Source organism: Microcaecilia unicolor, chromosome 3, assembly GCF_901765095.1.
Source record: "Microcaecilia unicolor chromosome 3, aMicUni1.1, whole genome shotgun sequence".
NCBI classification, from domain to species: Eukaryota; Metazoa; Chordata; class Amphibia; order Gymnophiona; family Siphonopidae; genus Microcaecilia; species Microcaecilia unicolor.
Window position 1 is genome coordinate 87,700,841 of NC_044033.1, and position 27,631 is coordinate 87,728,471.

At 42.0% G+C, this 27,631-nt stretch overlaps 1 protein-coding gene across 1 annotated transcript in view; it reads right to left on the minus strand.

Moving 5' to 3' along the window:
• MDH1 (malate dehydrogenase 1) overlaps positions 1-24,943 on the minus strand; it is a 132,041-nt gene extending 107,098 nt beyond the window's left edge. The window contains exons 1-2 of the mRNA XM_030196157.1: positions 24,831-24,943; positions 17,989-18,087 (exon numbers count right to left, since the gene is read on the minus strand). Of these exons, the coding sequence (XP_030052017.1) occupies positions 17,989-18,087; positions 24,831-24,833 (102 nt within the window). The 5' untranslated portion in view covers positions 24,834-24,943. The remainder of the gene's footprint in view (positions 1-17,988; positions 18,088-24,830) is intronic.
• Positions 24,944-27,631: the final 2,688 nt, after the last annotated feature.

Here is a 27,631-nt window from a genome sequence, read left to right on the forward strand (position 1 = left end):
TGCTTGGACTGAATGCTAAAAGGAGGAATCTATCGGACACCATGGTGTCTCCAGCAAGGTGACTAGCCACCAACCTCCTCTTGCGAAGTGCCTGAGCAGAAACATAACCAATGCATCAGTAATTTTAATCTAATTTCTTTAATGTGTGTTGAGATTAGTATTCCTAACAATCTCTTGCCACGTATGCTCTGCGATAGGCTCACCAAAGTCCAAATCCCAGGCTTATATATATGGTAATTGAATGAATTGATCATGCTTAACTATTTTATAAAGATGCAATATTAATTGTCTAGAAGATTCGCACTGTAGTCACAGAGTCTCCAAATGATTTCTGTCCCCAAGCACCACATCTTTATACAGACCAGAAGAGAGGCAACGCCTCAAGTGAAAGTCTGATTGAGGCCCCCTGAAAGGCCATCCTACGAGCCTCAAAAAGTTTTTTAATTCTCCATCCTAAAAGAGTTGATACAAAACAGAAAACCTCTATCAAGAGAGAGAGCGCAAGAGAGAAGCCAGGATCTCACCAAAAAAAAAACCAGTGGAGATTTGCCACAGCTTCAGGACATGTCTAAGCAAGGGATTATCTACATTTGCATACCAGGACTGGTTCCAGGAGCCCCAAGGTATCCCATAGATGGGAGATTTCTTAGTGTAGTATTGCTCTATTTGAACAAAATGTTTATGAGGGGTACTTTGTCTCCGCTCCCAGATGTTCCAAAGTTGTGCTGCAATATAATATGACCTATGGTCTGGCACCCCTATGCCCCCTAGTTGTTTAATGTTTCATAAGGTTAGCCTTAGAGATTCTTGGTCGCTGAGATCTCAAAATATAGAAAAATAATAAATGTTGCCACTGTTCTAGTAACTTAAAAGGAACCAGAAATGGTCAAGGATTGAAATAAATCTAGAAATCGAGGCAAGATTCATTTTCACTATTGCCATTCTGCCTATCCAAGAATAGGGACCTCTATTCCACTCTCTAAGGCAGTGGTTCTCAAACCTGGTCCTGGAGGCATCCCAACCAGTCAGGTTTTCAGTATATCCACAATGAATATTCACAAGATAGATCTGAATGCAGTGGAGGCAGTGCATGCAAATGTCTCTCATGAATATTCATTGTGGGTATCCTGAAAACCTGACTGTCTTGGGGGCCTCCAGGACCAGGTTTAGGAACCACTGCTCTAAGGTCTGTTTGCATCTGCCTCACCAATGCGACGTAATTAGCACAAAAGAGTAACTTCCAGATATTTTAGGTGATACGTTACCCACTTGAAAAGAGAATTAGCCTTGAGATTTTCTAATACCTTCCTTTCCAAAGTAAGGTTAAGTGCTTCTGTTATCAATATTGGCCTTAAATCCTGATGCATTACCATATTCTTTCACCTCCTATAGAACTATAGGAAAGGATGTGTGTGGTTGTATCAAAGATAATATAACATCATCCTACCAAGATCTTTTTAATATCAGAGTAGCTACGAATATGCTGGACAAATGGTTCCATGACAAAAGCAAACAGGGGCAACAAAGGACATCCTTGCTGTGTACTCCTGCCCAATGCGAATGTAGACATATACCCACTGTTAACTTTAACACAGACTCTAGGGTTAGCATACAAGACATTCAACCAGGAGCAGAACCCATCACCCACCCCTAATTTCTTCAAAACAGTAAATATAAAAGGCCAGTGCACCCGGTTGAATGCCTTCTCTGCATCAATTGTCAGCAATAAGGCTAGAATCTTCTCCGATTATACTACCCACATGAGGTGGAGGACCCTCTTAATGTTGTACAAAGTCTGCTGCCCGCGCACGAACCCAGCCTGATCTGAACGGACCACCAAGATTATTTGGGGTGGGGGGAGCAATTAATCAACAACTTCACCAGTATCTTCAAATCAACATTAACAACAGAAATCGATCTATGTTATAACTGCGATTGTGAGCCCTTGTGCCCCGACAGAGCACGGTGGACAGAAGGGTGTCGCCGCACTCGGTTGGGCAGCCGAACAACCTCAGCTTCACCTGGGAGCGACTACCGTTCCCCAGGAGTTGAGCCCCCATGTGCAGGTGGCCACCAGGACTTCCGGTCACGAACGGGGTCAAACGGCCACCGGCCGTGGCAGGCAGCAAAGCAGAGAAGAGTCAGGTCCAAACCAAGGTCAAGGCAAGCGAAGAAGCAGACGGAGTAAAGCACAATCCAGAGCACTAGACCTCTACCAAGATAGAAGCCGAAGCAACGTATGGAGGTAACAGTGGTTCTTAGTCTCCTCGTCGGCAGTAACCTCAATCAGCTGGGGAGAACCATCCTAGGTAGGTGGTCGCTGGAGAGGGGTGGAGTGTAAGACGGGAAGCGGCCAATCCCGCACAATCAGGTGGAGCGAAGGATCCAGGGCACCGTGCCGGAAGGGAGCCCCACCTCATCAGGACGCCGACAGCCAACATGGCCGACCACCGAAGCGAAATGGGCATGTCCAGCCAACATGGCCGGCCACCGAGGCGCGACGGGCATGGCCGGCCACATGGCGGAACGGGCATGACTGGCCACCCCGCTACCGAGATCGAGCCCGTACGCGGACCGGCCGTGCGGACCGCAGGTGAGGAACGTAAATCTATAAGACCAACAGATGGTGCTGTCCCTGCCAGGCTCACAGAGGATAGTTATACCTAATGTGTTACTGTGATCTCCTACAGATTCTCCTTGTCTTAATGCATTAAAGTAAATGAACCAGGGTGGGGCCAACTTAAATGAGAAAGTCTTGTAAAAAAAAAAACACCATTACAGAACCCATCCAACCCCAGTGCTTTACCCACAGGCAAGATTTTAATGACTATAAAAACCTCCTCTGATGCAATAGGGGCTTCTAGACAAGGTTACACTTCCATTGGAAAGGTGAGCAACTGCATACCCTACAAGTATGTCTGAATATCCCCTTCTGTGAAAGTGGTATCAGAGAAGTACAGTGGTATCAACGGAGTACAGCTGTGTGTAAAAGTCCAAAGAGCGTTCCTGGATCTGCTCCTCAAATACCAACTCCCTTTTCCCATCACATATTTTTAAATATTTGATGTTGCACTTGTCTCTTTTTAAGTCTCCTAGTAGTCTTGCTAGTAAGCGCTCAGCTTAATCTCCAAACTCGTATGATTGTTGTTGTTGTGGTTTGTTTAAATTGAAAACCAATTTCCATTAGCCTGACGTTCTGCAGCTCCAATTTAAATCTAGCTAATAATTTCCTATCAGAACTTTTACTGGAATGCTGATAGTGCCTTTCCACCTCTGCTATTTGAAAGAGTAAGGTTTCTCTCTGGGCCTGCTCCCTTTTTTTCCCTACAGCTCCATTTAACAAGGGTCCCTTTGAGAACAGCTTTTAGGACATCCCATAAGGAGGCCACCTCAATTTCAGGTATATCATTAAATTCCATATACTGATCTATCTCCCAATCTACCTCTACTCTTGATATTCTGATCCAATAACAAGATTTCATTGCGTCTCCAATAAGTTTTGACTTGAGATTCCCCCCCTCCAAATGAAAGATACCCCATACTGGAGCATGGTCTGACCACATTGTAGATTATATTAACAAGTTATTCTTACTTATTCAGATGAATAAGATTATAAACTTGCTGCCAAAAGGTATTTTGTGACTCAGAGAAGAGTAGATATTAACAATAGAAATCTGTTGAACAAAACCTCCCCTGTGAGAATTCTACCATCAGCATCTTTAACTATATTATGCACTACCAGGGGCAAATTCTTATGCACCAATACAGAAACTCCCTGTTCCTTTTTTACTGTCCTTAGCAGAAGCATGAAAGATTCAGGAATATAGCTAGAACATACAATCTTCTTCACTTTTTAATGAAATGGGTCTCTTGAATGAGGGCAACATCTAACTTTAGCCACATCAATTCCTTGTACAGGAAACCATGTTTTTGTGGGGTTTAGAACTCTTACATTAAAAGTACCCACCCTAATAGTAATATTGCCCATGATGAACCCAGAGTTGTATCAATATCAAGAATGACAGAACACGGCAAACTGCAACTGAGTGCAACAAAAGAAGAAAAAAAATGAATAAAAATCCACCCCTTCCCAGACTTTTCCTTCTTTCCATCTCCCCCAACCCCAAATCCTCCATGCGCCACCATCACTGGTGACAGTAACATGTAGAGGTGGTAACTTTCAGCATCCTAGCTTGTGATCAAATTACAGTCTGGGTCCTCTTTAAAATACTGAAACAGGAATTCCACCCCCCTCCCCAACAAATGTGCATAGATTTTTATAAAAGCCAAATATGGACAATACAAAAAGGGGAAGAACACTAGTAAAACTTGGCTCAGACTCTCATTATCCTCAGGGGAAGGTCTCAAATCCACGCAGATCATCAACAGAAAGATGACCCCCCCCCCCCCCAAAAAAAAAAAATTAATAACATTTCCTCCATCTACTTAGGGGATCAGGCTGTTAGATAAAAGCAGTATGTAAACGGCCATGATCTTACTGCAGAAATTTAAAGATTAAGGCCTAGATGTTCCCTGCTTATGTGGTTCGCTCAATGCATTTCCTCCCGACATCCTGGAAAAGTAGCTGACCTTTTATGTGTACGCTGGCAGATGACAGGCCCTGCTAGGACCCACAGAATCAATACAGAGGTCTGCCAGTAAATTAACAACTTGCAATTTCTGCAATGAAATAGCAAGAAAAAGATCTAGGTGTTGTTATAGATAATACACTGAAATCTTCTGCTCAATGTGTGGCGGCGGCCAAAAAAGCAAACAGGATGCTAGGAATTATTAGGAAAGGGCTTGTGAATAAGACTGAAAGTACTATAATGCCTCTGTATCGCTCCATGGTGCAACTGCACCTTGAGTATTGCGTTCAGTTCTGGTCGCCATATCTCAAAAAGAAATAGCGGAATTAGAAAACGTTCAAAGAAAAGCGACCAAAATGATAAAGGGGATGGAACTCCTCTCATATGAGAAAAGGCTAAAGAGGTTAGGGCTCTTCAGCTTGGAAAATATGTTGAGGGGAGATATGATTGAAGTCTACAAAATCCTGAGTGGTGTAGAACGAGTAGAAGTAAACCGATTTTTTACTTGTTCCAAAGTACAAAGACTAGGGGACACTTAAGGAAGTTACATGGAAATATTGTGTCACGCAACGAATAGTTAAGCTCTGGAACTCTCTGCCAGAGGAGGTGGTAACATCGGTTAGCATATCTGGGTTTAAAAAAGTTTCTGGAGGAAAAGTCCATAGTCTGCTATTGAGACAGACATGGGAGGCAAATGCTTGCCCTGGGATTGGCAGCATGGAATGTTGCCACAATTTGGGTTTCTGCCAGATACTTGTGACCTGGCCTGGCCACTGTTGGAAACAAGATACTGGGCTAGACAGACCATTGGTCTGACCCAGTATAGCTACTCATATGTTCTTTTTTTTTTTATAATAATTTTTATTGACAAGAGGAATAAACACAGCCTGCAACCATATAATCATAAACCAACAGTAGCACACCACAAGATATATATATATATATATATATATATATATAAATATACAAAATCTCACAAATCCATTGCTCTATATGTTCTTATGTCCTATACCTCAGTAACCTCTACTGCCAAGATGAGGCTCCTTTTTATAATAAAGATCAAGCTCTTGAGAAAGCTCTGCTTCTATTAAATATTTTCAGATATCAAAAGTGCAGCTACCCCCTGAAAAGTTCTCTTTTGTAAGGAGATAAAATCTGGGTATATCTCAATAGTTATATCCTTCCATTTCATGGGGCCTTGTGTGCAGATAATAGCCAGGACACACTCCTTTAGTGTGAAATCCTGCAAGCAAACCACAACATCTCTGCAAAACCCAAGCACTCTGTGAGTTCTGTCAATCTTTATATCCAGTTCTCTTTGAGATTAAGCATCTAGACTACAAACATCCACCTACCAACTAGAAACACATCCGAATCAACACAAACGTACCTAAATCTGCACTACCCAAGCTGCAAAGGACTCAAATACAAATCAACTTACGCGTCCAGTTATTCCTACATAAGCACACAGCTGTGGAACGCATTACCAAAAGTCTTGAAAACTATGAACGACCACCTAAACTTCCAGAAAACACTAAAAACAAACCTGTTTAAAAAGGCATACCCTACCGATCCAACATAAATGCCCGATCTCTGCAACACAACAAAACTAAAGAACGTAATGGACATAACACAACTCTTCTGTTGTACGATTCCCTAGTGTGGCTGTGCCACATGAACTTTATCTTACCACAACATCACTTTGTATTTGTTTACACCGGAGTCTGTAACGTCTCTCCGGTACTATGTAAGCCACATTGAGCCTACAAACAGATGGGAAAATGTGGGATATAAAAGTAACAAATAAATAAACATAGGCAATCAGATTCTTTTTCTTGGGTGCCGACGCCCAAGGTGGGCCTTATCATCAGATAACTATGATTTGGATTACTCTTCCTAATGTGCATCACTTATTATTTATTATTATTATTTATTGCATTTGTATCCCACATTTTCCCACCTTTTTGCGGGCTCAGTGTGGCTTACAATATGATATGAATAATGGAAATACAATTTGTTACAACTTGGTTATGGATTACATTGTGTAGAGTTATGCGAGACAATCGAAGTATCGTTAGGAATATAACAATGGAACATAAACATTGAGACATTGGAAGACGACCATTGGAAGCTTAAAGGGCAATATTGAGGCACGAAGGTATATGGTATTCATATTTCTGTGAGTGAAGGTATGAGTGATGTGAGATTGAGGGGGGTAAGAGTTATTCAGAGGTGGATGTAAGATGTTTTAATGGACAATGAGTATGGACTTTGTGTGTTTTGGCTCCTTCTGTAGGTGTTTTCAAAAAGATGGGTCTTCAATGATTTGCGGAAGGACGCTTGTTCGTGGATCGTTCTTAAGTTGCACGGTAGTACATTCCAATACTGCGTGCTCTTGTGAGAGAAGGTTGACGCGTGTAGCGTCTTGTATTTCAGGCCTTTGCAGTTAGGGAAGTGGAGGTTGAGGAAAGTTCGGGATGATTTTTGCATTTGTCCACATTAAATCATCTGCCATTTGGATGCCCAGTCTTCCAATTTCCTAAAGTCTTCCTGCAATTTTTCAGTCTGCATGTTTTAACAGTTTTGTGTCATCTACAAATTTAATCACCTTGCTTGCCATTCCAATTTCCATATAATTCATAAATATGTTAAATAGCACCGGTCCCAATACTGATCCCTGCGGCACTCCTCCATGGAAGAAAATGACCATTTAACCCTATTTTCAGTTTTCTGTCCAATAACCAATTCCTAATCCACACCAGAACATTGACTCCTCTCCCGCAACTCTAATTCTCTTAGGAGTCTCTCATGAAGAATTTTGAAAAAAAAAAAAGCTCTCTCATAATCTAGATATACTACATCAACCAGCTCACCTTTATCCACATAATTTATTCACACCTTCAAAGAAATGAAGCAAACTGGTGAGGCAAGACCTCCCTTAGCTGCACCTATACTGACTCTGTCTCATTAATGTCTACATGTTCTGTAACAGCACCAAAGTCAGGCATACCGGTCTGTAATTTTCTGGATCACCCTGGAACCCTTTTTTTTTTTTTTAATCAGCATTATATTGGCCACCCTCCAATCTTCAGGTACTATAGACAATTTTAATAACTGGTTACAGATCACTAACAGCAGATCAGCAATTTCATGTTTGAGTTCTTTCAGTACACTAGGGTGTATGCCATCCGGTTCAAGTAATTTACTCCTCTTTAATTTGTCAATTTGGCTCAGTACATCTTCCAGTTTTTCAGTTCCTTCACGCTGTCTCCCTTGAAAACCATTTCTGGTACAGGCAGATCTTACATCTTCTTATGTTAAGACTGAAGCAAAGAATTCATCTGGTCTCTCTGCTATGGCCTTGGCCTCTCTGAGCACCCCTTTTGCTCCTTCATAATCTAACAGTCCCACAGATTCCCTCATAAGCTTTCTGCTTCTGATGTCAATGAAACAGTTGTTACTGAGTTTTTGCCTCTGCGACAATTTCTCTTCATATTCTCTTTTTAGCCTTCTTTATCAGTGCTTCGCATCTAACTTGCCAGTGCTTATGCTGCTTCTTATTTTCTTCATTTGGCTCCTTTTTCCATTCTTTGAAGGATGTTCTTTTGGCTCTAATAGCCTCTTTCACTTCCTCTTTAAACAGGCTGGCTGTCATTTGCTCTTCTTTCCACTTTTGTAAATACATGAAATACATCTGGGCTGGGCATCCAAGATGGTATGTTTTAAATCAGGCATGGACATTGTTTAAGTTCTAGTTTTTGCAGTTGATCCTTTCAGCTTCTTTTTAAACCATTTTCCTCATTTTATTATAGGTCGCCCTTTCAAAAATTAAATGCTGTCGTCACATCTTGGCCAATGTTTAAATTCTGGCTTCTTATCAGGTATGTTGAAGTAGATGCAAACAATTCAAATTCAGAGAGATGAGGTGAAGTGAAACTTTTTTCTTTGTGAAGTATGAGCTCTGACTGCTACCGCAGAAGAAAATAACTAATGAGTTACAGTATACACCGCAGAAGTACAGTTAGCAGGAATACCCACAGAGAAACAAAACTTTTCCAAAGATTTCTGTGCTAGGGACTCAGCTGGTCGGTTTCATCACCATGTCCCTCAAAAATCCACTGTCTATGGAGAAAATCTGGGTCAGAACAGGCCCAGTCTTTGCTCCCGTGACCTGATCAGCCAGGGCTGCTGCAAATACAGCATTTACAGGTGTTTGTGGTGAGAGAAAGTCAATCATTGTTTAATGATGACACCTACTGGATGTAGCTAGCATTGCATGTGTACCAGTTACAGAGGGAATCCTGGGTGGGATTCATGAACCATGACAGCCACAGCAGAGGCTCCAGTTTCTGGAAAAAATCTGCTGCAGGAATCTGTGTATTAAGTTAGAAAATTCTGTTGCAGTATTGGCATATTTCCATATATTAGAACAGATTTGTATTTTTCTTCATAAAATAAAAGTTTGTTTTTTTTTTTAACACATTTGTGTGTCTAGTTAATTTATTCAGTTCTTGAGGAGATGGGGATAAGGGATACTAGTGATCACTGCTGGGTAGAGAGAAGGAGATCTCAGTGAATAGAGGAATGCCAGTGGATCAAACCAGAGAGGAAGAGGGAATTTGATGGCAGAAAGGAAAGACTACAAGGAGAGGAAAGTAGAGCAAGGCTCAGAAGAAGCCACTCATACACCAATGCCAATTCCTTCTCTCACTCATAGCACCCACAACCCTCACTGATCCCTTCCTCGGCTTTTTATTCATACCCACCTATCTTCACTCTCATTCTGCCACCCTCCAATCCACTTGATCTCCCAGAACCATTTTCTTGCCTCACACTTCTTCCACGCTATTCCCCTGGCACTACATCCCAAACTCACTCTCCCTTCTTCATCCCCCCTCTTACCAATGCAATCTTGATTTCCTCCCAGATCATTAGGGACTCAAAGGAGACCACTGGCAGTATGCACAGGGCTGTATCCTCCTCCACTGCTGCATGGGACATGAGGAAGAGGACATAGGGCGATCTTGCTCTGCTGCTGTCATTATCCTCAGAGCCCCTAAGAGGCAGGGGAGAGAGAAAATTGTGGTGGTGGCAGCAGCAGAACAAAGGGTGGCCTTTCTACCATTACATCTTTGGCTCAACCCCTAGTTTCCTGTGGCAAACAACTAATTTCATGAAAGAGCCAAATTTTGTAGTCCTTACCATTGCACAGTAGACTAGGGACATCAACTCATAGCAATATTCAACTTCATGAAGGTTACTAAAACATACAAGAAAAATTCAGGGTAGTTGTGAAGGGAGAACTCGTGTTACTAGTGACCAAGACAGGCCAGCTCTAAGGAGCTGAAGCTCAAAAGGAGGAAACTATCATGCCAAATAAACCATAATTAAAAAAAAAAAAAAAAGAATAGTAAATGAGAACCGGAGTTAAACTGAGCATGTTTCTTCATAATACAAAGGTCAGAGACACCTATCACAATTGCCCTATCAATTGTGTGGGGGACCACCCCAAGGAAGGAATTATGATGCATGTGTATCAAGGACTGAGGGGAGAGTTATGGAAAGAGAATAAAAGGAAAAACATTTCTTGTACCTTTTCCCCCCTTAAGATTACTGCAAAACCCTTTACTGTACTAAGACTTGCAGAGGTGCCTTTAGGGAAGGGAGGATATGTAATTAAATTAAGATAGAACTTAAATTCAGTTGTTCTGCAGCTTGTCAGCATTGTATCACAGCAAGACAAGCTCATACTTAGCCATATCCTGCAGAAAACCTGTCAGTATTTCGCCTCCCTCCAGTAAGTACTCACCAGCAATAAAGCACCATCTTAATTATTGAAAATCTTGTTTGGACTAGTTTACTAGTCATCATTATGAAACAAATTTAAGTTAAAAAAATACTTAAGACACTCCTCCCTTCTCACTTGTTTAAGTGATTACTGATCCAGCAGTGCTCTATCCACAGCATATGTGCTGCTAATGTCACAGCAGACAGGACAGAAATCACCAGGGAGGTTATTTAATGAAACAGCTTATAGATTCACTTTCACAACAACAAAGAGGGAGGAATCCAACAGGAACTAAGAAACGTGATTCAAGATAGCATTTCTTAAATATCACCTCTATAGAACTTGATCAGCTCCAACCCAAACGTCACAAGAAGGAGCAGCAAATTCACGTGAAGAGGTATAGATCTCTTAAAATATATTAGAGTTGCTGTGCTGACTTAAGAGAATGAATGCCTTTAAGATTGTTAAATATAATTGCTAAATATAATTGCAACATACTACTAATGCCAAGAGCACAAAACATCAGTGCGGAAGTCAGAAGGTGAAAAAACAAGACAAGCCAAAAAAGGGGAGAAGAAGAAAGCAGTATTCTGTTCGCAACGGGACACTTACATTATTGCTCTTCAGAACCTGGCCTGGAACACACAAAATAAGATTTGAATGGATTTTTGGTGTATAAAAATCCTCAGCAGCACAGCAAAGAGAGTAGACAATCTTGTAAGACAGAACTGTCAGTTGGGTTTTCAGGATTATCACAATGAATAAGCATGAGAAAGCTGCATATACTGAATACCCACTGCATATAAAGCTCTCATGTAATAATCCTGAAAACCTGACTAGGCTAGGTATGCCTCTCCAAAGGACAGCAGTATAGCCGCGTGTGGGCAGGGGCCTACTTTGGGCTCAGGCCCACCGAGCAGTAGTTGGCAGGGATCTCCAAGCCCCACCAGCTGAAGACCTACCCAAAGGCACCCCAGAACGCGGACACCAGCATCCACGCATGCTCAGTTTCAGGTGTATGCACAGGTGCCAGTGGCTTAGGGAGCTGCTGCTGACTGCTGAGCTGTGAATCAGAGTTTTGGATGCTATTGGGTAGGTCCTAGAAATCCCTGCCAGCTCAGGTATAGAATTGAGGGGGGGGAGTTGGGAGCAGACAGGACATTTCATGCCTACTCAAAACCTGGACATGGGGGGAGGGCATGGGAGAGAGCAGGGTTGGTGGACGGGGGGGGGGGGGGGGGGGAGGCCAAAGGAAAGAGGAGGGTTGCTGGATATGGGGGGATGGCAGGGGAGAGAGGATGGTTGTGGACGGGGGGTGGCCAGGGGATACAGGAGGGCTGCTGGACATGGGGGGGGAGAGAGCAGGGTTGCTAGAGGTGAGAATTACAACTCTCGCCCGTTTTAACGGGCTTAACGGCTAGTCAAACATATAAAAGACAAGTGACCGACTCACCCGCAAATACGCAGTAGAGACTTCCCTCTCTGTCCTGCCCTCGCATCAAGACGCGATGACGTCAGAGGGCGAAACAGAGAGGGAAACGGACACTGCTGGCCTGCCGCTGGAGAGCCTGGAGACGAAGGAAAGGAACATCGCCGGCGCACCAACCCCCACTCTCCCCCCCATCCCCGACATTGTCGCCGCCATCGCCGCCACTCCCCCTCCCTCCGATCAGGCCCACTGCACTGACATGACAGCGCCTCTCACCTCCATGTAGAAGCGCTGCAGGCTATGCTACTGCTCCAGGAGAAGGCTGAGAAGCACCAACCTAACAAAGCCATCCAAACCAGCCGGAACCTCCAGAGGTAACAATTTAACCCCCACATCCTGGTGACAAGGACCCCAACCATTTGCATCTATCAAGAACAATGCTTAAGTTAGATCATTTTTAGATTCTTTGGTATAATTTTTATAAAGGGTTTTTATTTTTTTATGTCAAAACACTTGTCAAACTATGTTGCTCACTTTAGCTTAGTGCCTCTCTCCATGTAATGCACTTGGGAGTGGCAGTATGGACTGCTCATGTGCTCCCTGCTGGTGAAAGACAGATATGTGGCAGATGCAACTCAATAGCTATGGCATGGGAAATGATAAGCCGCAGCAGCAGGTAAGCTGTGGGGGCCCTGGAAGCTAAGGAGTAAACGTGGGACAGGTGAGAGCATGCCTGTGAGGGAGGGGAAGAGGAGAAAGAATGTCAGCACCAACTTGAAAGAGTGAATTCTGGGGCCACAGCCAATATTTTGTAGATTTATGCTAGTTAAGAAGTAGGCAGCAGAGATATTGCTTAGGAGATTTTTTTTTTTTTTTAAAGAAAGTTCTATTACTGTCTAATTCAGATACAATATGTTTGCAAACTGTTATTTGCCTATTTCAAAAGTACAGCAGAATGTGGCAGAGAGGGATTTAGATATTTTGAGTTCACCTGATTCGCTTGATCTTACAGATTTTTCACTGGTGCTCCAACTATCCTCTTTGTCACAGTTTAGTTTGACCTGCAAACAATTTTGGTCCTGAAATCTTATTTTAAAAGGGCCAAAACTCCACTTTTTAAGGGACAAAAGGAGGAGGTATTTCATGATGTTGCTAAGATTATTCAACTATGTCATAAAGCATTTCTTCAGCTTAAACCTAAAGGTTTTTTGGGGAGGTTTGGTGCGACTCTTGTTTTGTTTTTTTTTTGGAGGGGGGAGAAGAGATTAAATTTTGAGCTCAGGTCTATAAAGAACAGGATGATTTGGGGAAGAGATTCTATCTCTGTTTTTCAATTTCATCTGTAAAGCTCCTCCGCTCCACACTATGTGGCTAGGATTAACAATGGGAGAATTTGTTTTGTGTATTAGGAATAGATTATATTGCCTGACCATTGTTTATCACCTTATTATGTTGCATACACAATAATGACAAATATAAGTAAAAAAAAAAGAATGTATGCTATTTGTGAATATCAACACACCAATGTCAACATACTAATACTTATAATCAAAGCAGAATGCGTATTTCCTTAACAAATGATGTGAAAATGAAAAACTTCATTCAAAATGTATTGATGCCGCCAACAAAGTCAATTTAAATTATTAATATAAATCCTCCAGGATTTAAAACTATACTATGTGTACATAAGCAGAGAGAAGAAATAAAGAGGGAAAAATAAATGAATGAAACATTGCAGGTGGCAGATGCCTGGAACAAGTTGCAGGCTCTATGGTATCTTGTAACCTGCTCTTACCAGTCTCACCCTCCCTGAAGAACTTAATACTAACTTACACCTGACAAGAGACTTTGCTGTATCTTCTCTGCCTTGTGCTATTCTGCACCAGGCACACCAAGGGGTGGGGGAGAGAGTTATCAACTTGAGCTACTGCTAAGTCGTATTATCTTATCACAGGGTCTGATTTTATGCAATGAGATAGCCCACATCAATAACTTCAATCGCAGGTCTCTTCTCCCATGAAAGCCTGATGGCTTTCTTTTTCTCTAATTATGCTTTGTTAGTACAAAAAAATAAGGAGGAAAAACGCTAAAAGCTGTATGCTTTCCTGTTTGCCTTTAGCTGAACTAGTTTATCTGCAATTCTAATAAGATTAAGAAAGGCACATTGATCTTCCACATCACTTCCTTCACTATTCTACAATGTGCTCTCTGACTGCATTCTGCATTACCTGTATTTTTATAGTCACTGTAGATGGGCCCCTATTGCTCTTAATTTCAGAAAATCAAAGGTGCATTTTTTTTCTACTCAATGACCAGCTCCTCAAAGCTTACCCTTCTATGTATTCAAGTCAAATGGAGCAGCCCCTAAAACTACTTGCTTAGGATGTTTAAATATAAATCAATATACACACTAATGCGAGAAGCTATTCAAAACATATGTTATCTGATGAGATTAAAAATAACTGATCCCGTCATAGTGCAACAGGAAGTATTATCATCATCATCAGTAGGGCTGGCTCATGGGATAGTGATGCCCTGAGCCAATTTGCTTTGGTGGCACCCCCACACCATCGCTTCTAGCACCCTTTCCCCCCCTCTTACCTGTGGGTTCGGCATCATAAGTACATAAGTATTGCCATACTGGGAAAGACCAAAGGTCCATCAAGCCCAGCATCCTGTTTCCAACAGTGGCCAATCCAGGTCACAAATACCTGGCAAGATCCCAAAAAAGTAAAAAACAATTTATACTGCTTATCCCAGAAATAGTGGATTTTCCCCAAGTCCATTTAATAATGGTCTATGGACTTTTCCTTTAGGAAGCCGTCCAAACCTTTTTTAAACTACGCTAAGCTAACCGCCTTTACCACATTCTCTGGCAACGAGTTCCAGAGTTTAATTACACGTTGAGTGAAGAAACATTTTCTACGATTTGTTTTAAATTTACTACATTGTAGCTTCATCGCATGCCCCGTAGTCCTAGTATTTTTGGAAAGTGTGAACAGACGCTTCACATCTACCTGTTCCACTCCACTCATTATTTTATAGACCTCTATCATACCTCCTCTCAGCTGCCTTTTCTCCAAGCTGAAGAGCCCTAGCTGCTTTAGCCTTTCCTCATAGGGAAGTCGTCCCAACCCCTTTATCATTTTCGTTGCCCTTCTCTGTACCTTTTCTAATTCCACTATATCTTTTTTGAGATGAGGCGACCAGAATTGAACACAATATTTGAGGTGTGATCGCACCATGGAGCGATACAAAGGCATTATAACATCCTCATTTTTGTTTTCCATTCCTTTCCTAATAATGCCTAACATTCTATTTGCTTTCTTAGCCGCAGCAGCACACTGAGCAGGTGTGAACGTATCATCGACGATGACATCTAGATCCCTTTCTTGGTTTGCGACTCCTCACGTTGAACCTTGCAGACGTAGCTATAATTCGGGTTCCTCTTTCCCTCATGCATCACTTTGTACTTGCTCACATTAAACGTCATCTGCCATTTAGACGACCAGTCTCACAGTCTCGTAAGGTCCTCTTGTAATTTTTCACAATCCTCCCGCGATTTAACGACTTTGAATAACTTTGTGTCATCAGCAATTTTAATTACCTCACTAGTTACTCCCATCTCTAGGTCATTTATGAATATGTTAAAAAGCAGCGGTCCCAGGACAGACCCCTGGGGAACCCCACTAACTACCCTTTTCCATTGAGAATACTGACCATTTAATCCTACATAGCAAAGGGACTGGCTGAAGACAGCCCGACATGGTGCTGCTATTGTCGCTGACAACCAATGTAAACTTTATAGGACCACAGGGGAGTGAGAGAGGTGAGAGAGAATTGCTGGACCCGTGGGGAGGGAAAAGAGAAATGTGGAGAGACCAGACCAAGAAGGCAGGGGGGAGTAAAAGTTAATCTACAGACCAGGTGAAGTCAGAGGCTAGGTATTCTGGCACTCTTAGTTGCTGGTACCCTGGGCCAGAACCTCACCTGGTCCGATGGTTAAGCCAGCCTTGATCATTAGGCTGGAAAACTCTTGGGCCACTGCACCAGCTACAACCTAGACTAAGAGGAGACACAGCTACCAATGAAGGTTTGGACCCAGAAAGAGACAAAAGGAAGAAAGAAAAAGGTGACCAAAGGAGGCTAGCAAGAATGAAAAAACAAAACAAAACCAAAACTAAGCAGAATCCCAAGGAAAGAGAGAGAGAGAGAGAGAGAGAGAGAAAGAACAAAATATACCACTCTGAAAGCAACTCAAGGAAAAATGAAAGGAAAGAAAAATGAAAACAGAAAAAAGGTACAAGGAAAAATAATTTATGGCCTAGTTCATAAAATCACTGACTGGTGGCCAAGTTGTTAAAATATTTCCCAACCCCTAAAGATCATGACTTTCAATTTTGTAAGACCAATCCGAATATAAAGTGGGAAAAGGCAACATTCTGAAAATAAATTTCAGCGAGGCAAGTAGAAAATATAAATCTGTGCAATGCTAATTGTATTTATTGGGATTTTTAACCACCTTTATGAAGAGATTCACCAGTGTACAGTTTAACTTCAAACCTACAAATTTTGTTAACAGCATAACAATAGTACGGTGAGGGCGAACCTATGGCACGCATGCCAGAGAGGGCACGCGGAGCCCTCTCTGTTGGCATGCGCGCCGCCGGTCGCCTCACCCGAGACTTTCAGCTCTCCCACCCACCCAGCGTCAAGCATTCTTCCCTCCCTCCCACCCGGCACCAGCCCGCCCGGCCTCCATCCCTCCCTCCAAACCCGAAGAAATGTAAAAGTCTTCCCTTGTCCGAGTAGGCGGCGTCAGCATCAGCAGTAGCAGCGAAAAGCGTGCTGCTGGTTCGGCGCGTCTTCAGCCTTCCGTCTCTCAAGCTCTCTGGTCCCGCCCTCATTTCCTGTTAGGGCGGGACCAGAGAGCTTGAGAGACGGAAGGCTGAAAACGCGCCGAACCAGCAGCACGCTTTTCGCTGCTACTGCTGATGCTGACGCCGCCTACTCGGACAAGGGAAGACTTTTACATTTCTTCGGGTTTGGAGGGAGGGATGGAGGCCGGGTGGGAGGGAGGGAGCGAGGCCTGGTGCTTGGGTGGGAGTGCTGGGTGGGTGGGAGGGAGGGAGGCCTGCCTGGTGCTTGGGTGGGTGGCCTGCCTGGTGCTTGTGTGGGTGGGAGGGAGGGAGGCCTGCCTGCCTGCCTGGTGCTGGGTGGGAGGGAGGCCTGCCGTTGGGAGGGCAGGGAGAAGAGGAGGGTGGCTGGACATTGGTGGCTGGAGGGGAGGGCAAGAAATGAAGAAGAAAGGAGGAAAGTAAAGAAATAAATGGAAAGGAAGTCCTGGAAATGGAGTTTAGAGAACAGATAGAGAGCAGCAGAATCAGCGACTAGGACCAATATGGATAGAAAAACAAAATCACCAGACAACAAAGGTAGAAAAAATCATTTTATTTTCATTTTAGTGTTTGGAATATGTCCAATTTGAGAATTTACATCTGCTGTCTTATTTTGTATTGGGTATACTGGAGCTGTAACAACTTACAGAAATGATTTATAATGAAAGAAAATCATGTTATTTTTTTTCTCCTATACTAGTATAATATTTTCAATGATGTCTGTTTATATGCGCCATGGCTGGTGTAAGGGGGTGTGGCTATCATAGGGGTGGAGTCATATGTGGTGACCCCGCCCATAATGAGTACCGGCACTTTGTGATAAATAATTAGATTTTGGGTTGCTGTTTGGGCACTCGGTCTCTGAAAGGTTCGCCATCACTACAATAGTACAATGAACAAGTATAGACACAGACACAATGAAAGAGGAAAACCTGAAAGCCGCAAACTGAAACCTAATAATAGGATTACCATGAAACAGGATCAAAAATATACACATTTAACTGCACTGAAATTCAAATAAACAGAGATATGACATGATGTAAACATAATAGAGATGGAATATCTAATAAGCACACAATTAGTACATTCAAATAACATTGCTATGATACTAATGTTCTTCTACACAGCTTACCATATAGCTGAGGGGCCAAATTAAGATATATAAATATGGACAAGATGTGTGGTACAGAGTCAGATGGGATAAATAAATGGGTGGCTAATAGCCTTAGCTAGCATTTAATTTGAATGTCTTTCAAAATAACTTAACACACAGACATACATTACCTGATCTTTTCCAAACACATCACCCTTGGCAATGCCATAAAGTAGGGAGTAAGCAATCTGACCGGCAGCTCCAGTCACCAGGACTCTGATTGGCTCAGTCTGTAAAAGAATACATCAGGCTAGGTTTAATCTATGATTACAGTACTACACAAGGTCTGCACATGCTTTATCCACATCAGCATGAGCGACTGATATTCAGTAGCTACAGACAAATCAACTGAGCATGTCTCAGACCCAGTGACAAAAGGATAATGATCAGAAAAAGTTTCTGCACATCAAAATGTGAGGCCATAATAAATGCATGCAACAGTACACAGACATTTTTCAACTAGCAATGCATTAATTCAGAATTTCTCAACTTTCTCTTGGAGGCATACCTAACCAGTTCAGGTTTCCTGGATTAACAACGAATCTCCATTTCATAGATCTCCAACACACATGCAAAATTTATTTCATCCATATTCATTGTGGTAATCCTGAAAACCCAACTGGCTAGGTCTAGTGCCTTCAGGAGAGAATTGAGCAGCAGTGCATTAGTTGACATTCAGGTTATTTTAGGTAGTGTCTCTGAAGCCAGGCCTACTGTACCCCCAGCTGGCTAGGATTTTCAGGATACCCACAATGCACATGCATTAGATAACATCGATGATTGTAGATAAAAGATTGAAATTGCCCAATAAGGTGGTGAGGACCGTTGCCCTCCATCCCTTTTTACGACATGCAAATCATAATTTCAATGCAGTTTGGAGCTGAAATACTAAATATTTGGTGACAATCCTCTTGCCATTTAAGAATCCTCTGCATTTATCCCACCATTTTGAATTCCATCAAAAATTGTCTCAACCACCTCTGAGAGAGCATTTCAGGCATCCATTACATTCCCCATGTAAAAAAACAAAACCCCCAAAACACAACATTTCTTTATGCTGCTCCTGAGTCTACTTCCAGCAGCTTCATATCATGTCCTCTAGGTCTACAGTTTCCTTTCCTTTGGAAAGATTTCATTTCTTCAGCATTAACAGATTTCTAGTATTTCAACATTTGTATCGTATCTCTCCCGTCTGGGTATACATGCTTTCGTCCACTGCAGATGTCTTCTGGCATGGATCATACACCATTTTGGTTGCTTTATTCTGGACTGCCTCGAAATTCTTTATATCCTTCCTGAGATAGAGCCTCTAAAAGTGAAGAGATCTGACCATCCCTCTGGCCTTGGCCACTGGCTTATCAACTTGTTTTGCTACCGTGGGATGCTAATGTCTGATGATATCAAGGCTTCTGTGCACCCAGTCTATTTTTCCCCATCCCTCCATCATAAACAACTCCTTTGTGTTTCTGTTCCTCATATGCATCAGTTTGCACTTCTTTACATTAAAACTGTCAACCATTCAACCACTCTTCCAATTTTTAAAGACTATTTCTCAGTTAGTCTATTTCTTTGGTGTATCCACTTTGTTAATATAGATCTTTGTGCAGTCTTCAAAAAGGCAAATGTTTCCATTAACACTTCAGTAATCCCAATCAAACATACTGAGCAGAATTTGAGGCACTTCATTACTTACCTTTATTTATTTATTACATTTGTACCCCGCTCTCTCTCTCCTTTTGAGTGATTTCCATTTACCACCACTCCCTGTCTATCACTCAACCAGTTTCTAATGTGGTTCAGAATCGAAGGAATTATTCTAAGGTTGTTCAGTTTATTTATAAGCCTCTGGTCCTTTTTTAAAATAGATCTGTATACATTAAACAGACTAGGTAAAATGTATCCCAATCATTCACTGTGGAAATTCTTAAATCCAAAACTAAATTGGAGGGGGTAGGGGAATGGCTTAATAAAACACTGTTTTACGACAATTACTTCAAGGTCCATTCCCTTCGTGGTAACTGTCAGTTCTTGTCCCCCCAACTGATAAAGCAGCCACTGGGATGTTTTATCATTTGGGAGGACAAGAACCTCAAGCCCATATTTTCTTGCACGGACACAAAACTTCAAAACCTTTTACCATGCTTCCCAGTTTCATCATGTGGATAAAGGTGAGAGCCAATCAATATTGTGTACCTGGTTTTTCAAAAGGCATTTGACAAAGTACCTCATGAATGGCTCTTAAGGAAATTAGAAAGTCATCTGTTAGGAGGTAATGTCCTAAAAACTTGTTAAAAGATAGAAATGAGAGTAGGGTTAAATGGTCAATATTCTCAATGGAGAAGAGTAGATAGTGGGGTTCCCCAGGGGTCTGTGCTGGGACTGCTGCTTTTTAACATTTATAAATGATCTAAAGATGGGAATAACTAGTGAGGTAATTAAATCTGCTAATGACTCAAAGTTGTTAAATTGCAAGAGGATTGTGATCTTTTGAGTCTGGGAAACTGGGCATCAAAATGGCAGATGACGTTTAATGTGAGCAAGTTCAAAGTGAGGCATGTGGGGAAACTATAGTTATGTGATATAAAGTTCCACATTAGAAGGCACCGCCCAGGAAAAGGATCTAGGTGTCATCGTTGATACGTTGAAACCCTTTGCTAAGTGTGCAGCGGCAGTTAAGAAAGCAAATAGAATGTCAGAAATTATTAGGTAAGGAATGGAGAACAAAACTGAGAACATTATAATGCCTTTGTATTGCTCCATAGTGTGACTGCACCTCAAATATTGTGTGCAATTCTGGTCACTGCATCTCAAAAAAAGATATAGCAGAATTAGAAAACATACAGAGAAGGGTAAGTATATAATCTCACATTCATTGTTGATTTAATCTTGAACTGATAATGAATGTGACTACCGGGCAGACTGGATGGACTATTCATGTCTTTACCTGCCGTCATTTACTATATATATATATATATATATATATATATATATATATATATATATATATATATACACACTGTAAAACATGCTCGTTTCTGGAGCAAATGAAACGGGCGCTAGCAAGGTTTTCCTCCCGAACCCCCCCTCCCTACCCACCCTTTCGGCGTTGTGAAGCTACTGACCGCCATTGCTCGGCACCTCGTCAACGTACGCCACCTTCATCCACTGACGCCATTGCTCCGCCCTCGACATCATCACGTTTGACGCGAGGGCGGGGCCAAGACAGTGATTTCGGTGGCTTCACCACCACGAACCCTTCGAACCCAAAGGAAGTGCCCGCAGGAAGTGACAATGACGTCAGTGTCCTCAGATCGTTGAGGGTGAGTTTTATTTTATATATATATATATATATATATATATATATATATATATATATATATATATATATATATAAAACAGCTAGGACTCTTTAGCTTGGAGAACAGATAGCTAAGGGTAGACATGATAGAGATCTATAAAATACCGAGTGGAGTGGAATGGGTAAGCATGAATCGCTTGTTTATTCTTTGCAAAAATACTAGGACTAGGAGGCATGCAATGAAGCTAAGTAGTAAATTTAAAACTTTAAAAATACTTCTTTACTCATACGCTAGAATTTGTTGCCAGAGAATGTGGTAAAAGCAGTTAGCTTAGCAGGGTTTAAAAAACATTTTTGTTAATTTCCTAAAAGAAAAATCCATAATCCATTATTAACGATGGACTTGGGGAACATTCACTGTTTATTTCTAGGATAAGCAATATAAAATCTGTTTTACTATTCTGGGATCTTTCCAGGTACTTGTGACCTGGATTAGCCACTGTTGGAAACAGGATATTTGCTTGATGGACCTTCGGTCAGTCCCAGTATGGCAACTCTTATATTCTTATCAAGTTATCTTTCCCTTGCCTCCTGATGTGTCTATGCTAAAAGGTTTTCATTTATACCAGCCTTTGACATGGCATAAAAGCTCACGCCTAAAGTTAGGCGTATGCATGCTGACTTACACTCTATTTCCATTATAAACTGAAGCTTAGTCCCCACATTTTTTCACACCTAATTTTTGGTGCACTTTCTTGAATCTACCCCAAGGTGCATACGTGAGACAGGCTTGCCTCCAACAGAAGCAGTGCATTCAAATTCCATGTAGGAATGTGAAACCCACTGCTCTAAAAGTGTTGGACATTGACCAAAGGCATATTTTTCCTGCAAGACCTTCTGCAAGGTCATTTATAAAAATACTGATGCTAGAGCTGAACCATCTAATTAGCCAATCCATCTTCACTGAAATAGAATCAGTTCAGTTGGTTGACCAGCCTGTCTACCAGATGATTCCCCTCCCATCCATCTTTTCTGTCAATGGTCTAAGCAGATTGGATTTAGCTCACACCATTAAGTGGTGCTATGTGAGTTATGTTCAGGTACTGTAGTTTTTTTTTTCCTTACTGACCCTTAACAATCAAGGTTTGTACCCAAGGCAATGAAGGATTAATGGCTCCTTTTACTGCCATCAGCGCATGGATTTCAGAGCTCTGCAGCCATTTTTAGCTCAGTGGTAAAATTAACGCATTCTTTTTTTTTTTTTTGTAATAGCCATGTGCTAATTTCCCCGTTAGTGCTGGAAGCCCTTACTGCTACCTATTAGTGCAGGCACGCCTACTCTCTGCCCCTAGACATGCCTCCCATGCTGGAGAATAAAAAAATAATTTTCCAGCGTGGGAGGCATGCACCCTAAGCAGAACACTTCCACAGGATGCCTCAGCACATCCTGCAGTAGGCCTACCGCACCTTAGTAAAACGGCCCCTAAGTAATAAAATTAAATTATAATAAAGGCATTACTGTATTCCAAATGTGAAATACCAGCCGCACATTTAAAATCCATTTGTTTGGCAAACTCTTCCCCTTGTGAACCCATCCTTCCCCAAGATCCTTGTGAGCCATTTGTCTGAGATACTATGCTGAGAAATACAATACAATTTTACAACATTAACAATGACTGAAATTAAGGCAGTTTTGTGGCTAATATTTGACAAATCCCAGGTGCCAGTCACCAGGAAACAGCTCCCAGGATTTCATACTCAATTTTTTTCCTTGGACGAGGCTGAAGAAAAGTGCGCTCTTCTGTGTGCCCCACCAAGTGTTCAGCTCGTGCAAGAACAATGTGCTAAGACATCCAGCTTCCTCAACCTCTATTTAACTTTTTAAGGATGAGAAAAACTTCTTAGAATTCGGAAATGATCTTTATTGGATAGTTGTTAGCCAGTCTCTGAAGTACTTCAGTAACACACAGTAGCAATTAAATTAAATTACCGGTATACCATCAAATCCTGCTTTAATCCTATAAATACTACTACTACTACTTAACATTTCTAGAGCGCTACTAGGGTTACGCAGCGCTGTACAAATTAACAAAGAAGGACGGTCTCTGCTCAAAGGAGCTTACAATCTGGATCAAAAAAGTTCACACAAATATGGGGCGTATGGATGACATAACAAAAAAAGGTACGGTTAGAACTAGTTAGAAGTTAGCAGAATATAACATTTTTAAATAACTAAAAAGACAAGCAACTTGCGAGCCCTGCCAGTCATCCTAGCACATCATTCCACACTAAGAAAGTGTCAGGAGATAGAAGATAGATCCTTTCCTTCATGAAATGTGTAAATGTTATGCAAGCAAAAACAACAACAATAACAAAAAAGGGCAGATGAGCTGCTAAGAATTTTAATTTGTCAAGCTTTATGCATGAACAAGAAGGAAACCCTCTGACCTTTTTGGAGACACCAATATACTTTATAACCAAATTCTGTCCCCTCAGGTCTTACTAACCACTAGCTACCATAGATAGGAGGCCGGGGGGGGGGGGGGGGGGGGGGGGTTGAAGACTGTTCAACAATCGTAATATCAACAGTCACAAGGGATCAGATTCACTGTCGCACTAGATAAAAATGCTCTACCACGTGAGTACAGTACCAGGAAGGTCACCTACAGCAGAAGGTGAGCTGTTAAAAGTACAGTCTGATAAAGATTCCACAAGCATCTTCTTAGAAGGAAAACATGATCTGAACTGTACTGCAGAATACTGCCAACCTAAAACAGGATTATGGTAATCCTAATGTTTAGTCTGCAACTGCTACACTAGGAAACAATGAAAATTCAAACGAACCATGGTCGTTATTACTGGTAGAACCAGTCTGATTAGGCGCACTGTGGCCACATCACATTTCATCTTTCAAACAGAAACACACCAATAGAAACGGGCAAATGTTAGTGTCACTTTAAAACCTCATAACCTTATTAATATTTGCGTTTATGGCAACCTATCATGAACAGCAAGCATCCACAACAACTGCATGAACATGCTATGAGAAGGAATAAACTGAAGTTCTTTCTTCGTTTTTGTAGCTGTTTAAGGGGTAATAATCTACGCCTTCTAAGAATCGAATCTACTAAGGCTTTTCCCCCAATTGGGGGTGGGTTAGTGGATGAGACCTTAAAATGTCATTGTACTCAATCATCCCGTATCTCTTCTGATCACAGATATACATTCATACTTCTATCATTTTGCACAGCTACTCAAACTGTCAAACATTAACACACGGTGAGTCATAATCTATAATCGTTTACATTTAATGCACCCTACACGCTCTCTTGCGCTTAGAAGGTAATACAGATGATTTTTTTTTATTTTCCACCAAACTACTACCATTGCTGAGGAGAATAAAAACATAATTCAAATGTCAATGCAGCAACGTACGTGAATAATCTCACCCCCCCCCCACCAAATTAAAATGTTCTATTTTTAAGGATTCCAATATTGACATAATATGATTTCAATAGATTTAACTGCAAAGCATTTGCGTAACTGTATCCTAACAAGGAACGAGAAGCAAACTAATTACACAACGAGCTCCATAATTACCTTGTAACAACGACTATCAGAGAAACAGTAACACCGCCTTTAACTACATATACCCCACACCCCATAATTACTAACCATTCTGCAAGTTCTTGTTCCTGTATGCCAGCAACCTAAACAAACGCACTCCCACTGTACTGCAGGTCACCTCTACAGAGACAGACCAAAGAGACAGGAAAAGCAGCAAGCATTCGTAGCGCCGGACGAAAACACGCACGTACGCACGTACGCACGCCCCTTACCTACGCCCCTCGGAGAGGGACGTGTAGTTTCTCTCCACTCTGGAATGTGGGTAGTTCAATACATGATAAATCCACATTAAACTACAACTTCCGAAATGCTCCGGTTGGGGAACTTTTAGAATCCCTGTTCTTCTCCTCTGAGGCCCTGAAATGGCCTGAATCATGAATGATCCTGTTAAAGGAAAAAAGTTCTGGTTGGTGGCGTCTGATCTTGCGTTGTGGAATTCACGATCTGACGTGTTGTTGAGCCGATTTCCTCTGGTTATTTTTCAGACGTAAAGGTTGTGGACATTTGGGCCTAGTACTTTACTTATGTCATTATTGCTAGAGGCAGATGATATAGAATAACAAATCTGTTGAGGCATTATTGGTTAATCTATGTTAAGGTGCTACCTGCCTCTATTAATGTTGTTGTCTCGACTTACACAGCTACTTTTAAAGTATGTTAATAACATACAGTTAAAAGCAGAAAAGGTAAAACAACATTGCCCCAAATATGACTACTAGATAGATCATAGAGGTGCCGCTGAGCAAAGGGTTCGGAATCAAGAAATGTTGGCAGCTCTGTATTTTATGTATTACTATGGCAAATTACCAATTCGAGGAGGGAGCCTTTTTGGCCTGTCCTGCCTGGTTTTAAATTTATATCCCAAAGCAGTGTGGTATTTGTAGTCCCGATTCTAGCCATTGAAATCAGTGCTACAGGTCCCATAATGTACTATTATGTGGGTGGCATAAATCCAGGACCAGCCAAAACGTCTCCCTCCTGGAATGGGTAACTTGCCAGTTCTGAAAATTGTTAATAGTTAGCTGCGAAAGAATGAATGAGATCTAACTGCTGACTACGTCACAAAGGAGAGGACACATCTTTGGGAGAGGAGAAAGTCCAACTCGGAAGAGAATGAAACATTTGACTTCCTGGAGTAAAGCGTGCTGAAAAACAAGTAGGTTTAATGACAGTAGAGGAGACGGCATGAGCGTATCTAACCCATTATGGATGCTGAAGCCAGAAAGGCGGAGCTTGCCGCCGTTTTAGTTCACTCAAAATAAAGGCAAACGCTAATTTGAAAACAATAGCAAAAGCTTATTAAAACATAACGGACTGCCTACGCGTTGTCCATCTGTAAAAAGTGTAAAGCTGTTCCAGTTGGACAGGCAGTGCCTTCAAAAGTGGAGAATAAGGGATTTTTTTCGTATTTAGCTTTTTTATTTCAAATTTTCCCATATCTAGACATAAATATCATGAAATAAAATTAATATCACTAACAGCTTAACAAATTTTTGTAGCTGGTAGAAAATGCAGTAATAAACACTGTATTTTGTGCGCATTTTTCTACACTGTTCCATAGAATACAGTACTAATACATATCAAAATCTCAGTAAGGATATCCTGCTTCTTGATGGGTTCGTGTTAACTGTTGTTGTAATCTGCATTAGGAAGACTGGTGTTATAAATATGGATTATATTGAAATTAAATGGAAGCAAAATTAAACTGTTCTTTCATTGGGGAACATGGAATCACATAGTCACCTCATTTCTTTTGTAAAAGTTTCAATTTTAGATACACAAATGGATTATTACTCTGCTTTGATCAAGTTTTAGGGACAAGAGGTTTTATAAGTGAAAATAATACAAATAAATATTGAGTTTCATGCAGATCTCTCATTTGTTGAAACATAACTAAATGGGCTATAAGCCCCTAATGTAGTCCATTGGTTTCCTTATATTTTGTTCTTGTGATGACTTATACTGTGCCAAAACTGAAAACTTTTATCTGTTCTATCTGGCCCATGATAAAAGGAGCTCATTGTGAACACTATGCACCCTAAAGGTTGTTTTGTGGCTGTACATTTATTTATTTATTTACTAGCCGTTAAGCCCATTAAAACGGGCGAGATTTGTAATTCTCACCTCCATGTCCAGCAACCCTGCTCTCTCCCTTGGCCTCCCCCGTCCACCAACCATCCTCTCTCCCCTGCCCTCCCCCCATATCCAGCAACCCTCCTCTTTCCCTTGGCCTCCACCCCCCTGTCCACCAACCCTCCTCTCTCCCATCGATCCATGTCCAGCAACCCAGCTCTCTCCCCTGCCCTCCCCCCATGTCCAGCAGCCCTCCTGTCTCCCCTGGCCTCACCCTGTCCACCGACCCTCCTGTCTCCCCTGCCCCCATATCCAGCAACCCTCCTCTTTCCCTTGGCCTCCCCCCCACCCTGTTCTCTCCCCTGTCCTCCCCCATGTCCAGCAACCCTCCTCTCTGCCCTGCTCTCTCCCCATGTCCAGCAACCCTCCTCTCTCCCCCCCTGCCATCCCCCCATGTCCAGCTACCCTCCTCGCCGGGCCCCCTGCACTGACATGAGAGTGCCTCTCACCTCCGTGTGAAAGCGCTGCAGGCAGCAACAGATCGCTCTGCTGCTGCCTGCAGCACTTCCACACAGAGGTGAGAAGTGCTGTCATGTCAGTGCAGGGGACCTGATACAGAGGGGGGCGGGAGCGGCGGCGATGACGTCGGGGATGGGGGGAGGGTGGAGGTTGGTGCGCCGGTGATGTTCCTTTCCTTCGTCTCCAGGCTCTCCAGTGGCAGGCCGGCAGCGTCCGTTTCCTTCTCTATTCCGCCCTCTGACATCATCATGTCTTGA